Source organism: Pelodiscus sinensis, chromosome 1 (genome assembly GCF_049634645.1).
Source record: "Pelodiscus sinensis isolate JC-2024 chromosome 1, ASM4963464v1, whole genome shotgun sequence".
Classification (NCBI taxonomy): domain Eukaryota; kingdom Metazoa; phylum Chordata; order Testudines; family Trionychidae; genus Pelodiscus; species Pelodiscus sinensis.
Genome location: NC_134711.1, coordinates 12,871,746 through 12,891,044, shown reverse-complemented (window position 1 = coordinate 12,891,044; position 19,299 = coordinate 12,871,746). Strand labels below are relative to the sequence as shown.

Here is a 19,299-nt window from a genome sequence, read left to right as displayed (position 1 = left end):
CTTACCCAACGGTTTTTTTGGCCGGGTATATATAAGGCAGTACAAGATTTCTGTGACTCATGTCCAGCCTGTCAATGGACCCGATTGCAATTGAGCCCAAAGGCCCTGTTGGTCCCCCTCCTGGTAGTGGGAGTTCCATTTGATAGAGTAGCCTTGGATCTGGTGGGAGCACTACAACGGTCCTACACAGGCTATCAATATATATTGGTCCTGTTAGACTATGCAACCAGGTACCCGGAGCCTGTTCCTAACATAACATAAGAACATAAGAATGGCCGTACTGGGTCAGACCAAAGGTCCATCTAGCCCAATATCCTGTCTGCTGACAGTGGCCAGCACCAGGTGCCCCAGAGAGAGTGGACCGAAGACAATGATCAAGCGATTTGTCTCCTGCCATCCCTCTCCAGCCTCTGACAAACAGAGGCCAGGGACACCAATTCTATCCCCTGGCTAATAGCCTTTTATGGGCCTAACCTCCATGAAATTATCTAGCGTCTCTTTAAACTCTGTTATAGTCCTAGCCTTCACAGCCTCCTCTGGCAAGGAGTTCCACAAGTTGACTACACGCTGTGTGAAGAAGAACTTTCTTTTATTAGTTTTAAACCTGCTACCCATTAATTTCATTTGGTGTCCTCTAGTTCTTCTATTATGGGAATTAATAAATAACTTTTCTTTATCAGCCCTCTCCACACCACTCATGGTTTTATATACCTCTATCATATCCCCCCTCAGTCTCCTCTTTTCTAAACTGAAAAGTCCCAGTCGCTTTAACCTCTCCTCATATGGGACCTGTTCCAAACCCCTAATCATTTTAGTTGCCCTTTTCTGAACCCTTTCCAAGGCCAAAATATCTTTTTTGAGGTGAGGAGACCACATCTGTACACAGTATTCAAGATGTGGGCGTACCATAGTTTTATACAGGAGCAGTAAGATATTCTGGGTCTTATTTTCTATCCCTTTCCTAATAATTCCTAGCATCCTATTTGCCTTTTTGACCGCCGCCGCACTCTGTGTGGAAGTTTTCAGAGAACTGTCCACAATAACTCCAAGATCTCTTTCCTGATTTGTCGTAGCCAAATTAGCCCCCATCATACTGTACGTATAGTTGGGGTTATTTTTCCCGATGTGCATTACTTTACACTTATCCACATTAAATTTCATTTGCCATTTTGTTGCCCAATCACTCAGTTTGGTGAGATCTTCTTGGAGTCCCTCACAGTCTGCTTCTGTTTTGACCATCCTAAACAGTTTGGTATCATCTGCAAACTTTACCACCTCACTGCTTACCCCTTTCTCCAGATCATTTATGAATAAGTTGAAAAGGATTGGTCCCAGGACTGACCCTTGGGGGACACCACTAGTTACCCCTCTCCAATCTGAAAATTTACCATTTATTCCTACCCTTTGTTTCCTGTCTTTTAGCCAGTTCTCAATCCAAGAAAGGACCTTCCCTCTTATCCCATGGCCATGTAATTTACACAAGAGCCTTTGGTGAGGGACCTTGTCAAAGGCTTTCTGAAAATCCAAGCATACTATATCTACTGGATCCCCCTTGTCCGTATGTTTGTTAACCCCTTCAAAGAACTCTAATAGATTAGTAAGACAGGATTTCCCTTTACAGAAACCATGTTGACTTTTGTCCAACAAATTATGTTCTTCTACATGCTTCACAATTTTATTCTTTACTATTGTTTCGACTAATTTGCCCGGTACTGAAGTTAGACTTATCGGTCTGTAATTGCCAGGATCGCCTCTAGAGCCCTTTTTAAATATTGGTGCCCAGCCCTATCTCAGAAGCATATGTCTGATCGCTTGATCATTGTCTTCGGTCCACCCTCTCTGGGGCACCTGGTGTTGGCCACTGTCGGTAGACAGGATACTGGGCTAGATGGACCTTTGGTCTGACCCAGTACAGCCGTTCTTTTGTTCTTATGTTATGTTCTTATCCTTGCACAGGAGGTAGAGGGGGAAGAACACCTGATATATTTAAGTTGGAAATTATTTCCCAGGAAACGGGCCTACGCCACAATAGAGAAAGAAGCGCTGGCTGTAAAATGGGGAATAGAGTCTCTAAGGTACTACCTCCTGGGAAGCTCTTTTACATTAATAACAGACCATACCCCCCTGAAATGGTTACAATCAATGAAGAAGGTGAATCCTCGTGTAACCAGATGGTATCTGGCATTGGAACCGTATAAGTTTAAAGTAGCACACAGACCGGGGAGTCAACATAAGAACACGGACTTCCTCTCACGGATGACAGAATCAGAAGAGACGAAGGTGGAGGAGGAGGAAGAGGACAGAGACGTAAAGGGGGGATGTGTGTGAAGGGGAAGCGGGACCTGCAGGCAGGAGTCCCACTCCCTGCAGTAAAGGCAGATGGAGCCCCTGTGCGGCGGGGGATAAGCAGCAGCCACTGGAGGCGCATGCACAGTGCATTCCAGCCCGTTTGCTCCGGGCGGGGGCGGAGAGCGCATGAGCCAGCATCCAGAAGATTGGGCACCAGCTTTAAAGGGCAAGACATCACCCACGGACTGGTGAGTTTCAGGAAGGACCCTCCTCCACAAGTCGAACAGGTATCGGTTGAACCTGTTCTTAGGGTCCTGGGCTGAGACCTGTAGTGAGGGCGGGCCCAGGTCTCCCTTCCCCCTCAGCGACTCAGTCTTTTTGGGGGAACTGATAACCCAAACACAAACTCTTGCCAAAACCCGAACTATAAGGACAACCGTGAACTATGGCGGGTGGTAATGCACTATAACAGGCATGTTGATTAATATCGCTATGCCTCATTTGCATACTTAATGAGCCGCCATTTTGTGCCAGGGGCTTTTGCGCAAGAAGGAGCAGTCTACTCTGCTCCTTCTTGTGCAAAAACCCCCTCTTGCGCAAAAGCCGTTCTGTCACTTATTTTTCAGTGTAGATCACTCCTTCTTGCGCAAAAGCCCCTGGAGGAAAAATGGTGGCTCATTAAGTATGCAAATGAGGCATAGTGATATTCATCATGGCACCTCATTAGCATATGTTCTTGCGCAAGACTGGCCAGTGTAGACATAGCCTTAGGGCTACCAACTTTCTAATCACACAAAATTAACCAACACCTACACAGTCCCTTCCCTGAGGCCTTGCCCGTTCTCCAAGATCCCAGACCCCTCTTGCTCCATCCCCACCCCCTGTCATTCACTCTTCCCCCATCTTCACTCTCTTTTTCACTGGGCTCTGACAGGAAGTTGGACGCAGAAGGGGATGAGAGCTTTAGCTGGGGGTCTGGGCTCTAGGGTGGGGATGAGGAGAGAACTCTTTTAACATGGCTATAACAACATTGTAAACACTATATTATTTATTATTATTAATGATATTCCCAAATAATTCTTTTTATCATGGTAACGGCTAAAAGGCCCCAATCAAGATTGAAATCTGAGTTTGTTAGGTGCTGTGGGTAGTAGGTATGTAAATGATTAATCGACTATCCGATCAGCTGTGTGGCACCTGCCCCTTTAAAACGCTGCTTCTGAGCTTTTGAAAGGGGCAGCCAATGAGCCTGGGGGTCAGCTGGGGAGTCCATCGACCAGTCGACTAGTCAATTAACTGCATTTTAACACCCTTAGTGGGTAGATGTGATTACTGCCCCCAAAGGCTTTGCCATCAGATAAAATCCAATACACAACATAGGGTAACAAACAATAGGGAAAAAATTAAGAAAGGACAAAAGTAACAGTATGTGGTTACATCGGTTAACAGTGTGAAAAATTTAATGATTCCAAATCACAACTTCTAATTAAAAAATATATCAAATGGTAAACTCAGTTTCCTTACTATTTAATCCTACCTCCAGCTCAGAAAAAAATAACCCTGATATGTTTCTGATAATTTAAAATCAGATACGGAGGCAGCAGCGCGGGGGTGGCAGGAGTGAGGCTGGGAGCTGCTAGCTCCGACCTCGGGGGCGGGGAGGGGGTAGCATTTTAGTAGCCATGTATCTGCTAAAATTTGTTGCGGCTACACGATTAATAAAATAACCAATACAGGCAGTCCCCGACTTTCCGCACTTACGAACGGAGCTTTCTCGCCCCGGAAGTCGGGGCGAGAAAGCCCCGTTCGTTAGCTGCTCCGGTGCCCCTGGTCTGCTGGAGACCGTCTCCAGCAGACCAGGGGCACCGGGCGGGTTCCCGCGCTTCTGAGGCTTTGCCAGAGCAAAGCCTCAGAAGCGCGGGAACCGCTGCTGCTGCCCCTTGAGACCCGGTGCCTGTGGTCTGCTGGGGACGGTCCCCAGCAGACCACAGGCACCCGGATTGAAGCCGCAGCCGCGGGGGGTCCCGCGCCTCTGAGGCTTTGCCAGAGCAAAGCCTCAGAGGCGCGGGGAACCGCCGCTGCTGCCGCTCCAGTCTGGGTGCCTGTGGTCTGCTGGGGACGGTCCCCAGCAGACCACAGGCACCCTGACTGAAGCCACAGCCGCGGGGGGGTCCCGCGCCTCTGAGGCTTTGCCAGAGCAAAGCCTCAGAGGCGCGGGGAACCGCCGCTGCTGCCGCTTTGACTGAAGTGGCAGCAGCGGCGGTTCCCCGCGCCTCTGAGGCTTTGCTCTGGCAAAGCCTCAGAGGCGCGGGACCCCCCCGCGGCTGCGGCTTCAGTCCGGGTGCCTGTGGTCTGCTGGGGGCCATCCCCAGCAGACCACAGGCACCCAGACTGAAGCCGCAGCCGTGGCAGGGTCCCTGCCTCTGAGGCTTTGCCAGAGCAAAGCCTCAGAGGCGCGGCACCCCGCTGCCGCTGCGGCTCTGCTCCCCGTGTCCCTGGTCTGCTGGGGGGGGGGGCGCAGCTAGTGTGCTCCCCCCCCCCCAGCAGACCAGGCTTTTGTTTTGGACTCTGGGGCAGAGCAGCTGGGGTGCTGCCGATTGGTCCTGCAGCGCCCGTGGGCACTACTGGACCAACCCGGCAGCACCCCAGCTGCTCTGCCCCAGGTCCTGATTCAGCCGCTGCTGGTCAGTTTCAGCAGCGGCTGAATCAGGACGTCTGGGGCAGAGCAGATGGGGTGCTGCTGGGTTGGTCCAGTAGCACCCCAGCTGCTCTGCCCCAGGCGTCCCCAAGTCAGCTTCTGCTGAAACTGACCAGCGCTGACTACAGGAAGCCCGAGGCAGAGTTGCTCTGCCCCGGGCTTCCTGGAATCAGCTGCTGATCAGTTTCAGCAGCAGCTGACTTGGGGACGCCTGGGGTTCTTAAGTTGATTCTGTATGTAAGTCAGAACTGGTGGTCAGTTTCAGCAGTGTCTGAATCTGGACGCCAGTTCCGACTTACATACAGATTCAACTTAAGAACAAACCTACAGTCCCTATCTTGTACGTAACCCGGGGACTGCCTGTATTTAACATCCCTAACACAAAACATTGCTTAAGGATGCTAGTGACCTCTTAGGCCAGATAATTACAATAGTTTTGTATAACATACTTCTGAATAATAACTTTGTTTAAATTAAACAGGGATATATCAATTTCTATATTAATATGCCTGGTTAGAAATCTATTTGTAAAGAACAACAACATTTCCTGAATATTTTCTGTTAAACCATCTTGTTAGTCTTTAAAGTGCTACATAGTCCTGTATTGTGTTGATACAGACATACTTCTTGACAAATATTTTCAAATAAATTATGAATTGAAACTGGTGTGATTATATTGTATTATTTTTACTACTAAAATAAACAGAATTTCAAAATATCTTGTGTATTGTTTTTAACGTTTTGGTGCATAATTCCTCCTGAAGCATAACGTTGTAATGAATACAAATGCGGAGGATCTAATATTTATTAATGATTTTAACCCCAAGCAGCACACAGCTCCCAAACACAACGATGAAACACAGTGCAGTATTGAATTAAAGAGATAATTTTCAAGTTATGATGGTATGTCACTTTGGCACCAGGTCATGCTGCTGTAATGTCATTTCAATGTATAATTCAATGAATCACAGAATACAGGGTTGGAAGAGACCTTGAGAAGTTATCAAGTCCAGTCCCCTACAGTGTGTCAGGACTCAGAACAGGGGTGTGCAATAACACAGTGGCAGTTTGCCAGGGTTAGCCCCTGTACGGGTGCCGCCTCTATATTTACCTGCAAGGCTGCAGGTACCAGCGATCGCAACTCCTGTTGGGCGTGGACCAATGGGATCAGTGGGATCAGCCTGTAGCTCCCATTGGCTGGGAACAGCAACCCATGTCCAACCGGAAATGCAATTATCAGTACCTGCAGCTGGGCAGGTAAATATAGCAGTGAGGGCCCACCAGGAATTTACCCTGGTGGACTGGATCTGACTTGCAGGCCAGTATGTGTCCACCCCGGACCTAAAACATGACTGAAAGGTGTTTGTCCAACATGTTTTTAAAAACTTCCAGTGAAAGGGATTTCACAACATCCCTTGGAAGCCTATTTCAAAGCTTAACTATAATCATGAAGTTTTTCCTGATATCTAGAGTTCCTTTGCTGCAGATTAAGCCCAACACTTCTTGTTCTTCCTTCAGTAGATATGGAAATCAATTGATAACAGTCCTGTTTTTTGAAGCCTTTAACACATCTGAACACTATCAGATTCCCCCACTCAGTTTTCTTTTCTCAAGACTAAACATGATCAGGCTTTTCTTTAACCTTTCCTCACAGGTCAGGTTTTCTAAACCTTCTCTCTCTCTCTCTCTCTCTCTCTCTCTATATATATATGTAAAAGTTTTTCCTGATGGGAAAGAGACTGATATCATCATGCTCTCATACTCTCTGGCTGCTTTGGTGAGCATAGCAAACATGGGGCACAGCCCGCTAGTATTATTTTATTGCTCTATTTTGGACTCGCTCCAGTTTGTCCACCTCTTTCCTAAAGTGTGATACTCAGTACTGGACATGACACTGCAGCCGAGGTCTCACCAGAGCCAGAGTATACAATTACAGTTGTCTTATTCACTAAATGCACAACCTGTACAACTTGTTGTTGCCAAGGGATAATGTGAAGACCAAAGCAATAATGGGGTTCCAAAATAAGTAGATACATTCATGGTCCATGAATCGCTATTAGCCAAGACATCCAAAGATTCAACCCCATAGTCTGGGTTGTCTCTAACTGTGACTCTCAGAAGCTAGGATTGGATGACAAATGGATCACACAATGATTACCTGTTCTGTTTATTCCCTCAGAAGCAACGAGTATTGACTACAGTCACTGTGGGCCGCTTGAGCGGTTTGGGTTTAGAGGGGGCTCAACACACAGCCCACAAGTGGGATCCTTTGAACATGGCCTCTACTGGGACCAGGAAAACAAGGCCTGGTCAACGTTATGCTAAGGAAAGTTAACAAAGGCTAATTACGTAGGCCTCTGGGTATTCTTGACCAGAACCAGGAATGTGGTTCAATCAGAGGCGCACCCTCCATGCTGGCTTAGGTTATAAAGTAAGATAGTGATAAATTATATATTTGTACCTACTGTAGGTAGAATGGTTTGCTCTGGGAACTGGTCAGTAACTCCCTGTTTTTGTTCCTCTTCGCTAATCTTACCTCCCTATTTTTGCCCTTTGTTTGTACCCGACTCTTTTGTCTCCTTGTTCCTGGTACCTGCCTTTTGTGATTGATAAGAAAGTTACTGATGCATTATGAAGCGCTTTTGGCCACAATGTATAGTTGGCTAAGATATGCATAGATATTAAAAGTTTCTAGAAAGGGGGGTAAGTGGCTTGGGTGAAGAGCTTATGACGCGACGGAACTGTCTTTATAAGCCTACCTGTTACTAAAATCGGGGCTGGTTCTCTTTGGAGACGGGCCGCTCTCTACTGTAGTGTGCACTCTTCAATAAAGAGCTTGTGATTGGACTTTGCTGGTGTTGCCTGTCTCTTTGCGGTCAGACAACGAACCGAGCTGTCTGGGTTAGAGTCCCTGACATGGTCATACTAAGAGGATATACCCAAAAGCTCCCCCCGTGCTGATATGACATAAGGGGATGCAATGTGATGTCATCCCATAAAACAAGCCACGTGCCTGGTCATAACATGATGACATCACTACTCGGAGCCACCAGTGGGCTGGTGTCTCGGGGCTACGGAGGGGCCGTGTCCCTGCTCTGCAGCATGGAGCCTGGAGGCCGTGTCTCAGCCCAGCCCCCGCCACCCACAGCCACTCTCGGGCCACTTCCGCCTTCACAACCTCCTACTCCTGGTAACCACAGCACGGGCTACCCTGCCGCCTGCCCTAAGGACCCAACCCTGCAGCTTTGGGCTGTTCCCTGCATTGCCTGATATGTACCTGCTTGTAGCCGTTACTCGCCGACTAGGCCGGTGGGGGCGCGACGGAGCTGCTAGACCACCGCTCTACTTGTTTCCTTCTCCTGTAGCCAGGAGAGAACTGAGCCGCCCTTCATCGGCGGGGTGTTTCCAGGCAGGCGGCACAACGGACAGCCCGGGGTCCTCTGCTGGCAAGGGGAGGGGGCAGGAGCTGGTGTTGGAACAGGGGCTAGAGGAGTCCGAGCCGATGTTTACACCGGGCAGAGGTAACCGCCCCCCCCCCCTCCCCGGGCCTGAGGGCGGAGGAGAGGGGCCGCGGCGAGCCGGAGGGGCGGGGCTGGGTTTGAGGAGGGGGGTCCTGGGAGACGGGCCGGGGCAGAGAGAGGGCGGCCTGCAGGGACATCCGGGACGGGGTAGGGCTGGAGGGGAGAGGGGCTGCCTGCAGGAGAGCGCCCAGGGCAGGGGTGGGAGTTGGGGAGGGGGCTGAGGCTTGGGGGGTAGGGAGGCTCCGTCCTGGAGGCGGGGCAAGGAGATAGGACTACGGCGTGAGGAGAGTTTGTGGGGAAGGGCCTGGTGGGCGTGGAAAGGTCGCCAGCAGATGGCGGGGGGGGGGGGAGTTGGCTTTCTGAAGGAGGGGAGGAGGAAGGTCTGGGTGGGGGGAGCGTGGACAGAGGAAAGTAAAGGTGAGGCTGGGGGTGTGGGAAGGGGGTGCGGTGGTGCAGGGGATAGGCGGTTGAGAATGTGGTTCTGGGGAGCGGGGTGTGCAAGGCTTGGTATTTGAAGGGGTAAGCAAAAGAGGGGCTGCTCAGTTGAGTAATGATGAATGGCGTTCGAGGGGGATTGGTTTGTGTGTCACAGGTAGAGCAGGTGAGACGGTTGTTTAGTTTGTGTGGACTCATGTTATATTTCCAGCTAGTGGCCTTTTTCCATTCACCCCAGCAAAGAAGGCCCACTTGCAGAGTCGGGACAGCAAGAACTTTTTTGTTTGTTTGTAATAATGCAGGCAGAATCGAAAGTAAAACTCAGGCACTAACGTTAGATCAAAGCCGCCACTTTCTTGCTTCTGTTGAATTGGGAATGTTTCCCTTCCCCTCTTCCCTCCCATCTCTTTTGGTTTGGTTTGAGTCAAGTTTTTCTGTGTGACTGAGCCGTATCACTGATACAGATTGTTTGGATTTTTCTTGAAATTGTTTAGTTGTGCCAGTTTGTACAGCTGTCATGGAATATTTGTCATAGGGAAATATGCAGACTTCGTTGCAATTTGCATCTTTAAGTATCTGAATATTTATCAAAATGGGACTAATTTATATAGATTTGCTTAGCCAGCATTTTATAGAATATCTGACCCATGAAAGCTCATCACCTTATAAACTATCTTGTTAGTCTTTAAAGTGCTGCATGGTCCTGTCTTCTGTTTCAGCAAAAGTGTGTAATGGGAAATTTCAAATGACTAATATGTAACTTCCCATAGCAGTACCTATTTTAATTTAATAAAAAAAAGAAACTACTTCACATTTATATATTAACTTTCATACCTCAATTTCATATTACTTACAAAAATAAGTAAATGAAATCTCAAAACATGGCTATTGTATTCCCATTTTGCAGACTGAGGAAAAACTAAGTATAGAGTGTTGGTTGTTGGGTTTCTCCTTCTGCCTTTTAAGGTGGCTGCAATAATTTATGCTAGGTATATATATTTTGTATATTGCTTTTTATCTTACAGGATCTAAAATAAGTACAATATTTATTTTCTGGTAGTTATAATCTGTGTGCTGTTTAAAAGAAAAAAACAAAAACAGGAGTCCAGCTCCTGCTATCATAAGTTCCCAAGGTGTCCTAGAATTGATAGTCTTTGTATTTTGAGCTGTTGTGAGTACAACTATGTAAAGTTTTCATGTCAGACTCATAATAAAGAAAGAAATACAAATTGAGAAACAAAAAAATTCCCAAACAAAACCTAATATGTAAAGGTACAAACAAATTAACTAAACATTATAAATCTGAATGATATTTAACAAAGTCATACATTTGGAAATGGGGACACTAGAACACTATAGGTTCCAAACCCCCTAAATGTCAATAACAGCACTTCAATGAAATTTCCAATGCTATCCTTAACTCTTGCCTTCCTGTTTACCCCCACTGTTTTATACTTTATCTTTTAGTCATGAGCCTCAGGTTTCTACCTCATTCTGGATTATAAACTGCTAATGCCTTATCCCCAGTACACAGGCAAATGTGTGGTTGGATATCAGTTTCTTTATTGTTTACATAGTCTGGTCAGCATCTCACATTTTTCATATAGTCCATCTTGTGATCCATATTAGACCTTGCCTTGATTCACCTTATGAACTGTATATCTTTCTTTACCCTGTTCATTTATTCAGTGTTGGCCAGCTATAAACCAGAGATCAAAATTCTTAGTATCAGCCTTTAATATACAGGTAGCATATCTGCAAAGATGAGACATTCCTTTGCAAAAGACAGTTCAGAATTTCTCTCTGATCTTGATATAAGGTGCAAATTGTGACTTTTCAGCAGATGACCATGCTACTGTAACTTATGTGCAACGGGATGCATAGATTTTTTTTTTTCAAGCAGCAACTAGTGGGTTAGCAAAGGTAAAGTTCGAAGTGTTAGAGTACAGTACAGGCAGTCCCCGGGTTACATGGATCCGACCTACATCGGATCCCTACTTACAAACGGGGTGAGGCAACCCCGCACTTGCTGCTTCCCCCCAGCAGACCAGGGAGACGCGAAGCTAGCGCTCCCCCCAGCAGACCAGGGAGACGTGGAGCGGCTTTTCTCAGCAGACACCTCAGCTTGAGAATAAAGGACTGAGGGAAGTGAGGTGTGGGAGAATAAAACTGAGCTCTGGAGAAATGTTTGGCTAGAGTTTCCCCTACAATATGTACCAGTTCCAACTTACATACATATTCGACTTAAGAACAAACCTACAGTCCCTATCTTGTATGTAACCCGGGGACTGGCTGTATTAACAAACATTTTGGGTCATTCCAGCATTTTTCTTACCTGACAGACTTTTAATTTCTCATCTTTAAGATATTTCTTTTAAGTTAACACCAGAGTTTACCAAATTTTAGAAATATTTTTGATCAAATTACAGCATTCAAATAGATATCATTTAAAATGTATAGATACGTTTCCTTTAATTGTTTTCCAGCAAAGCTTTATATTTAGTGGTGTCATGAGGAAGAACACAAACTTTATGAAACTACAATTGTTAAAGAGAATCCAGTGGAATATTAAGATAGTGACATTCAGCTGACTTTAAAATTGAACACTCTTGCATATTAAACTCTCTGTCCTCCGTGCCCCTCCCCCCCAAAAAAACCCATCAAAATATTTGAGTAGTTGGCTTGGATTGATATGGTCTTTGGTATATGCCATTTGTAAGCTTGGACTGCTAAATGTTACTTTTGAGTTTGGGGCAGAATGTTTAGATATGTGGTCTCAAACTCCAAGCCCAAAGCAATTGCCGAGTACAGCACAGGATTCGGGGGGATGTCCGTTACAGCCACCCAAACCTCACCTCTTTTCACTGTCATCCCACTCTCTGTTCCCCATGACACCCCATCCACCGAGCACATTGTTTTGGGAATCACTGGGGGAGCAGCCTGGTGCCGTGTGATGGAAGTGTTCATGTCCTCCCCCACCACACTCTGTGATGGGGGAAGAGAGCAGGGCAATGGCGGGAAGGGGTGTGGCTTGAGGCGGGTCCTGGGCCAGATTGTGCAATGGCTCTGGATGGGACTGGCCTGTGGGCCAGGAGTTTGAGACACCTCGTTTAGAGGAACATACCTTGTGACTGGATTCAAGAATCTAAACCCTAAATACCAACATGTAACCTATCTGCATAGTTGCAGCATCTGGCCTTTAGTGTGTTGCTTTATAAATGTACTGACTTAACCAAAAGTTCTTTAAGACAATTCTAATTAAACTAAAAGTCAAAATACAGTGTTTGGAATTGCCAGCCTTCTGCACTGCTGCCTGCAGAGCTGGGTCATCAGTCAGAGCCATCATTCTCCAGCCACTTAGCTCTGAAGGCAACAGTGTAGAAGTAAAGAATGGCAATACCACGATCCTCCCTAAAATAACTTTGTGAACCCCCCTACAACTCCCTTTTGGGTCAAGAATCCCAGCTTGAAAAACTCTGGTCTTCCCAGTGAAATAGGTATAATATACAATAAAAGCACAAGACGACCAGATTTTATAGGGGGAGACCAGGTTTCATGGTTCATTTTTCATAGCCATGAATATGACAAGGCCCTACTTTATATTAAAGTTAATTGCCCTCTGCCTAGTTCCCAGTGAATATAAATCAGTGCTCTCCTCCACACCCCATCCTAGCAGTTGACCCTCATTGGGATTTCTGTCTCTTCAAATGGATCATCCATGATATCATCATCCATTATTGATATGTCTTCACTGGAAGAGAAATAAAAAGAGGAAAAAAGTGTGATCTTAATTTGGGTTGGCTAACTTAGGTTTTATTAGCAGTGAGGACAGAGCAATTTGACTGTAAGTAAAAGATAGCACTGTAAGGGTACGTCTAAACTACATGCCTCCGTCGACGGAGGCATGTAGATTAGCCAGATCGGCAGAGGGAAATGAAGCCGCGATTAAAATAATCGTGGCTTCATTTAAATTTAAATGGCTGCCCTGCTCTGCCGATCAGCTGTTTGTCGGCAGATCGGGGCAGTCTGGACGCGCCGCGCCGACAAAGAAGCCTTTCTTGATCGGCACAGGTATGCCTCGTGAAACCAGGTTTACCTGTGCCGATCAAGAAAGGCTTCTTTGTCGGCGCGGCGCATCCAGACTGCCCCGATCTGCCGACAAACAGCTGATCGGCAGAGCAGGGCAGCCATTTAAATTTAAATGAAGCCGCGATTATTTTAATCGCGGCTTCATTTCCCTCTGCCGATCTGGCTAATCTACATGCCTCCGTCGACGGAGGCATGTAGTCTAGACACACCCTAAGTGAGAGTAGGGAATGAACTCAAGCTGCTAACCTGAGTTAAAGCAAAATACAGGACAATGTAGCACTTTAAAGACTAACAAGATGGTTTATTAGATGATGAGCTTTCGTGGGCCAGACCTACTTCCTCAGATCAAATAGTGGAAGAAAATAGTCACAACCATATATACCAAAGGATACAATTTAAAAAAAATAAACACATATGAAAAGGACAAATCAAATTTCAGAACAGAAGGGGGATGCGGGGGGGGGAGGGGAAGGTAAATGTCTGTGGGCTAATGATATTAGAGGTGATAATTGGGGAAGCTATCTTTGTAGTGGGTAAGATAACTAGAGTGTTTGTTGAGACCCACGTGTAGTTATCTTATCCACTACAAAGATAGCTTCCCCAATTATCACCTCTAATATCATTAGCCCACAGACATTTACCTTCCCCTGCCCCCCCCCCCCCCCCCGCATCCTCCTTCTGTTCTGAAATTTGGATTTGTCCTTTTCATATGTGTTCATTTTTTTAAATTGTATCCTTTGGTATATATGGTTGTGACTATTTTCTTCCACTATTTGATCTGAGGAAGTGGGTCTGGCCCACGAAAGCTCATCATCTAATAAACCATCTTGTTAGTCTTTAAAGTGCTACATAGTCCTGTATTTTGTTTAGCTACACCAGACTAACACGGCTACATTTCTATTACTAACCTGAGTTAAGGGAGTTGATATTTCATCACTTTTATTTTAAATCATAAAAATGAGTGGTCCAATGGCACCTTACGAACAAACAAAAATGTATAGTATAGTGAGCTTTTATGGTTAAAGCCCACTTAATAAGATGAGCTGGGGTGGAAATAACAGAACCAAGATATTTATAGCAGAGGGAGTCTTTAAGATGCCACAGGAATACTAGTTGTTTCTAAAGTTACAGACTAACACAGCTACCTCTCTGAGACATTTTAAGTTATGTTAGTTAACCTGAGTTAAGAAAGCTCTTTCTCTTGCAGTGAAAACGAGTAGTCATGGGACATCTTAGTAACAAAAATATATAGTATCATGAACTTTCTTGGGCAAAACCCACTCCTTCAGATGAGCTTGATATTCATTATATGTAAGGAACTCAACATGGAAAAGCTTAAACTGTTGCTATTCATGTTTTTTTATTCCATAGATTGGTTTAAACCAATTTAAGAATCAGACCAACATTTAGGAAATTTTTAATATAGTATTAAGAGTAATTACAGTTGGGGAAAAAACTATTGAGGTTTTTTTCCATCTCATTGAGAGAATGGGAAGAGTACTTAATTAAAAATAGGGATTTTCTTCAATGTGGTCTATTTTTAAAAGTATACCTTTCAAATATGTATCTTCAAGAACAGATAAAACGCATGGATTAAAGAGCACTATCGGTCTAAAATAAAGTTGTTTCCAATATTGGAGAACAATTTCCTTATATTTTTACGTCTGTGCAAATATCCCATTGTTTTGGTGTTAAGCAAACATTTTAAGAACACGAGAAATAAATTAATTCAGCTAATTAGTTTTTATTGTCCAAGATGCCTGTAATGTAGGTGTGCACTGAGTGAAGAAAAACTTCCTTTTGTTTGTTTTAAACCTACTGCCTATTAATTTCATTTGGTGACCTCTAGTTCTTATATTGTGGGAATAAGTAAATAACTTTTCCTTGTTCATTTTTTCCACACCAGTCATGATTTTATAGACCTCTATCATATCCACCCTTAGTCTTCTCTTTTCTAAGCTGAAAAGTCCAAGTCTTTTTAATCTCTCTTCATATGGGACCCGTTGCAAACCCCTAATCATTTTTGTTGCCCTTTTCTGAACCTTTTCCAACGCCAATATATCTTCTTTGAGATGAGGCAACCACATTTGTACGCGGTATTCGAGATGTGGGCTACCATGGGTTTATATAGAGGCAATTTTCTGTCTTCTTCTCTATCCCTTTTTAAATGACTCCTAACATTCTGATTGCTTTTTTGACTGCCTCTGCACATTTGAGTGGATGTTTTCAGAGAGGTATCCACAGTGACTCCAGGATCGCTCTCTCGAATAGTTGTAGCCAAATTAGTCCCCATCATATTGTGTATATATAGTTGGAATTATTTTTTCCCACGTGCATTACTTTGCATTTATCAACATTACATTTCATTTGACATTTTGTTTCCCAATCACTTAGTTAATTCTCATCCAGATTTACATCAACTATTCTAAGCAAATGTCAAATTAATGAGAAAACTAGTTTGTTTATATATAGGCAACCCAATAATAATGGTGATATTCCTGTACTTTTGTAGATTTGCCTGGGTAACATAATGCCAGCTGAGCGCAAAAAGTCAGCCAGTATGGAAGAAAAAGAATCTTTATTAAATAGCAAAGAAAAAGACTTCAGTGAAAGGCGATCAGTGAGCAGTAGAGAGAAACCAAAAGAAGATGTGAAGGTTGGTCTGAAGAGAGAGACCCTGAAGGCACCTGAAGATAAAAAGAAAAAACTGGAGGAGGATAAACGGAAAAAAGAAGACAAGGAGCGAAAGAAAAAAGAGGAGGACAAGGTAAAAGCCGAAGAAGAGCAGAAGAGGAAAGAAGATGAAGAAAAAAAGAAATGTGAAGAGGAAGAGAAAAAGAAACAAGAAGAGGAAGTAAAACGTCAACAAGAGGAGGCAGCTGCTCAACTGAAGTAAGATTTATATTTTAAGGTTTAAGTATGCCTAACAGTGTAGTCCTTACTCAGGCAAAATTCCCATTGAAGTCAGTGGGAACTTTGCTCAAGTGAGGACTGCAATATTAGGCTCACTTATTCAAATTTAATGAATAAAAAGGTAAATTATTTAATAAATATAGAGAAAGTGCTAAGTGATATGCCGAGAGTTATTTGTGCAAAACTAAAAGTATGCAGTAGTTGTACATATGTATGTACTAACCACTATCACTTCGGATTTCAGTAATGTCATCTGTCTTGAGATCGCCAGTTGTGTATAAATCTTCTTGAATTAAGTATTACTAAGTTTCACTGAGGTTTAGAAGTGTTATCCTCATTTTACAGATGGGGACGTGCCATGTGACGTGCTCATGATGACAATGAAATAGGTGCTGAGTAGCTTGACTCTCAGTCCAGTCCTTTAGTCACTAGACCAAGCATAATATAAGCAGTTGCTGTAAACTTTTAAGCACTGAGCTGTGATCTCTGAAGACTTCTAGTAATCTGCAGTTGTAAATACAGGCAGTCCCCGAGTTACGTACAAGATAGGGACTATAGGTTTGTTCTTAAGTTGAATTTGTATGTAAGTCGGAACTGGTACGTATTGTAGGGGAAACTCTAGCCAAACATTTCTCCAGAGCTCAGTTTTATTCTCCCACACCTCACTTCCCTCGGTCCTTTATTCTCAAGCTGAGTTGTCTGCTGAGAAAAGTCGCTCCGTGTCTCCCTGGTCTGCTGGGGGGAAGCAGCTAGTGCGGGGTTGCCTCACCCCGTTTGTAAGTAGGGATCCGATGTAAGTCGGATCCATGTAACCCGGGGACTGCCTGTAGTCGGTATTTGGGTGGAAAACTTGCAAAGAATATCTGGATAGCATACAGGAGAATGTGGTGCTAATGTAGTTTTCTCTCAAAGTCACTATGCATAGCATGGTGTTAAGAGACATAATGTTGGAGGGATACAAAACCAAGATTCTGCCCATTTGTGTTCATTAAAGATACCATGACACTTGTTTTAATAGCCTTACTCTTTATATGTCTCTTTGTCAAACTCCAAGGTAAGTAAATAAATTTTGTCTACTTAAATTTCCCTTGCAATTTCAGTTGGATTTGGAATTCTTCTTATCTAGAACACTTGCCATGTTACTGTGTTCTGTTAGCAGCTCTTGTGTTTTGTCCCAAAGTTCACTATATTTCTTTGTCAAGTAAAAGTATCATAGTATTTATGCTTTATAAATGCCTTGTGATGAAAAAGTTTCCCTATAGAACCTTGCAAATATGTTTATTTTAATATATAAATGGCACTTGCTTAGAAAATGTTTAATAGAACAGTGCTATTTAGTGACGCCTTAGAGTTACTAGGATTTCTGTTATCAGGAAAATATACTACTTTATATGTACTAATGAATATTCAGTATAAGGAAAAAATTTAAACTGCACTGTAATCGAATGACTCTTTGGTGCATTATCCTTGTTTTGTAAAGTCTCACTTGTTTGTTTACAAAATTCCATTATCTATAATGGAAACTAGTGAAGTTTTATCAGATCATAACTATTGTGTTTTATTTCTTTAGAGAGAGAGAGGAAGCACATCAGCTCCATCAGGAAGCTTGGGAGCGCCATCAAGCAAGAAAGGAACTCCGCAGCAAAAATCAAAATGCACCAGACAACCGCCCTGAGGAGAATTTCTTTAGCAGGCTGGACTCAAGTCTGAAGAAGAACACTGCTTTTGTTAAGAAGCTAAAAACTATCACAGAACAACAGAGAGATTCCCTGTCTCATGATTTTAATAGCCTCAATTTAAGCAAGTACATTGCAGAAGCTGTGGCTTCTATTGTTGAAGCCAAGCTGAAAATATCAGATGTGAACTGTGCTGTGCACTTGTGTTCTCTGTTTCACCAGCGCTATGCTGATTTTGCTCCATCACTACTTCAGGTTTGGAAAAAGCATTTTGAAGCAAGGAAAGAGGAGAAGACTCCCAACATTACCAAACTAAGAACTGACTTGCGTTTCATTGCAGAATTGACAATAGTTGGGATTTTCACTGATAAAGAAGGTCTGTCTTTAATCTATGAACAGCTAAAAAATATTATTAATGCTGATCGAGAGACCCACGCTCATGTTTCTGTGGTAATAAGCTTTTGCCGGCACTGTGGAGATGATATTGCTGGTTTGGTACCAAGGAAGGTTAAAAATGCCGCAGAGAAGTTTAACTTGAGTTTTCCTCCTAGTGAGATAATCAGCCCAGAAAAGCAACAGCCCTTCCAGAATTTGTTGAAAGAATACTTTACATCTTTGACCAAACACCTGAAAAGGGACCACAGAGAGCTACAAAATATTGAGAGACAAAACAGGTGATATTTAAATATTGTACTTTATAAATTGATATAATAGTACTGCTCATAGACTGCTTTAAGATTTCTTTTTAATTGTTGCCGCCAAAGCAAAATTGTGTGGGAAGAAGTACTCTTGCAGAAGGTTCTTTGAAATAACATGCTGACAGATTTCCCAACTACAAAATCTTTTAAAGCCTTGAATGTTATGTGATGGGATATTAGGTTTTAAATAATTTTTAGAGGGAGACTAAATTTCTCTTGCTTTATTTATTTTAACTCCCTCACTCATTTTTTTTAACACTCCTTTAACAGCTTGAGACTAAATTTCTTTCTCAGCTGGTTTTGTCCTTTTCCAGTTGGCACTAAGTGGTTTTTTTCCTTCCGCACCCACATATTTCTTATGGACCATATGCTGACATGGATTTGTTTTATTTTTGTGTGTGTACCAACATCATCTATGGTGTCAGCATAGTTCTATGTTTAAGGGGGGAAATGGTTTGTCAAATAAGTGTACTTTAGATTTTAATATATAAGACATTTGAAAGTCAAAATGCGGGCCTAAACTACCCCACCATGTCCTGTTAAATCTTGACTCGGAACATTAAATGCTTCAGATCTAAGCAAACTATAAATGTCTTAGACTGAAAAGAAACTTCCACTATATGCATGTTGTTGAATAAATATCCGCTTTTCTCTGAAACATCCGGTACTGGTAATGGTTGAAGTCAGAATGCTCTCCTGTGTTGACTGATGGGCTTGACAGAACATGGGACTGGACAGGACCTCCTGGGTCATCAACTCCAGTCTCTTGATATGACAGGCATTCTCATAATAAAATCTCATTTGTATGATATGGTAATTCCTATATTCCTAGAATATTTCCAATCCAGTATGCAAAAGTACATTAATTGTGTAGCTATTTGATGTGCCTGAACCAAAATTCTGGATCTGAAATATTTATCCCAATTGAAACTCAGTGTCTTTAACATTGAGTACAAAATCCCCCTCTGATCTGAAGGCTA

At 43.6% G+C, this 19,299-nt stretch overlaps 1 protein-coding gene across 5 annotated transcripts in view; it reads left to right on the top strand.

Moving 5' to 3' along the window:
- Nucleotides 1–8,155: 8,155 nt before the first annotated feature.
- UPF2 (UPF2 regulator of nonsense mediated mRNA decay) overlaps nucleotides 8,156–19,299 on the top strand; it is a 138,470-nt gene continuing 127,326 nt past the window's right edge. For 3 of the 5 annotated variants that reach the window (XM_075926010.1, XM_075926007.1, XM_006117089.3), the window contains exons 1-3: nucleotides 8,978–9,109; nucleotides 15,545–15,924; nucleotides 17,516–18,295. In XM_075926010.1, the coding sequence (XP_075782125.1) occupies nucleotides 9,059–9,109; nucleotides 15,545–15,924; nucleotides 17,516–18,295 (1,211 nt within the window). In that variant the 5' untranslated portion in view covers nucleotides 8,978–9,058. Of the gene's footprint in view, nucleotides 8,178–8,295; nucleotides 8,509–8,977; nucleotides 9,110–15,544; nucleotides 15,925–17,515; nucleotides 18,296–19,299 lie in introns of those variants that run through there. The other 2 variants (XM_075926009.1, XM_075926008.1) reach the window with 2 other exon arrangements.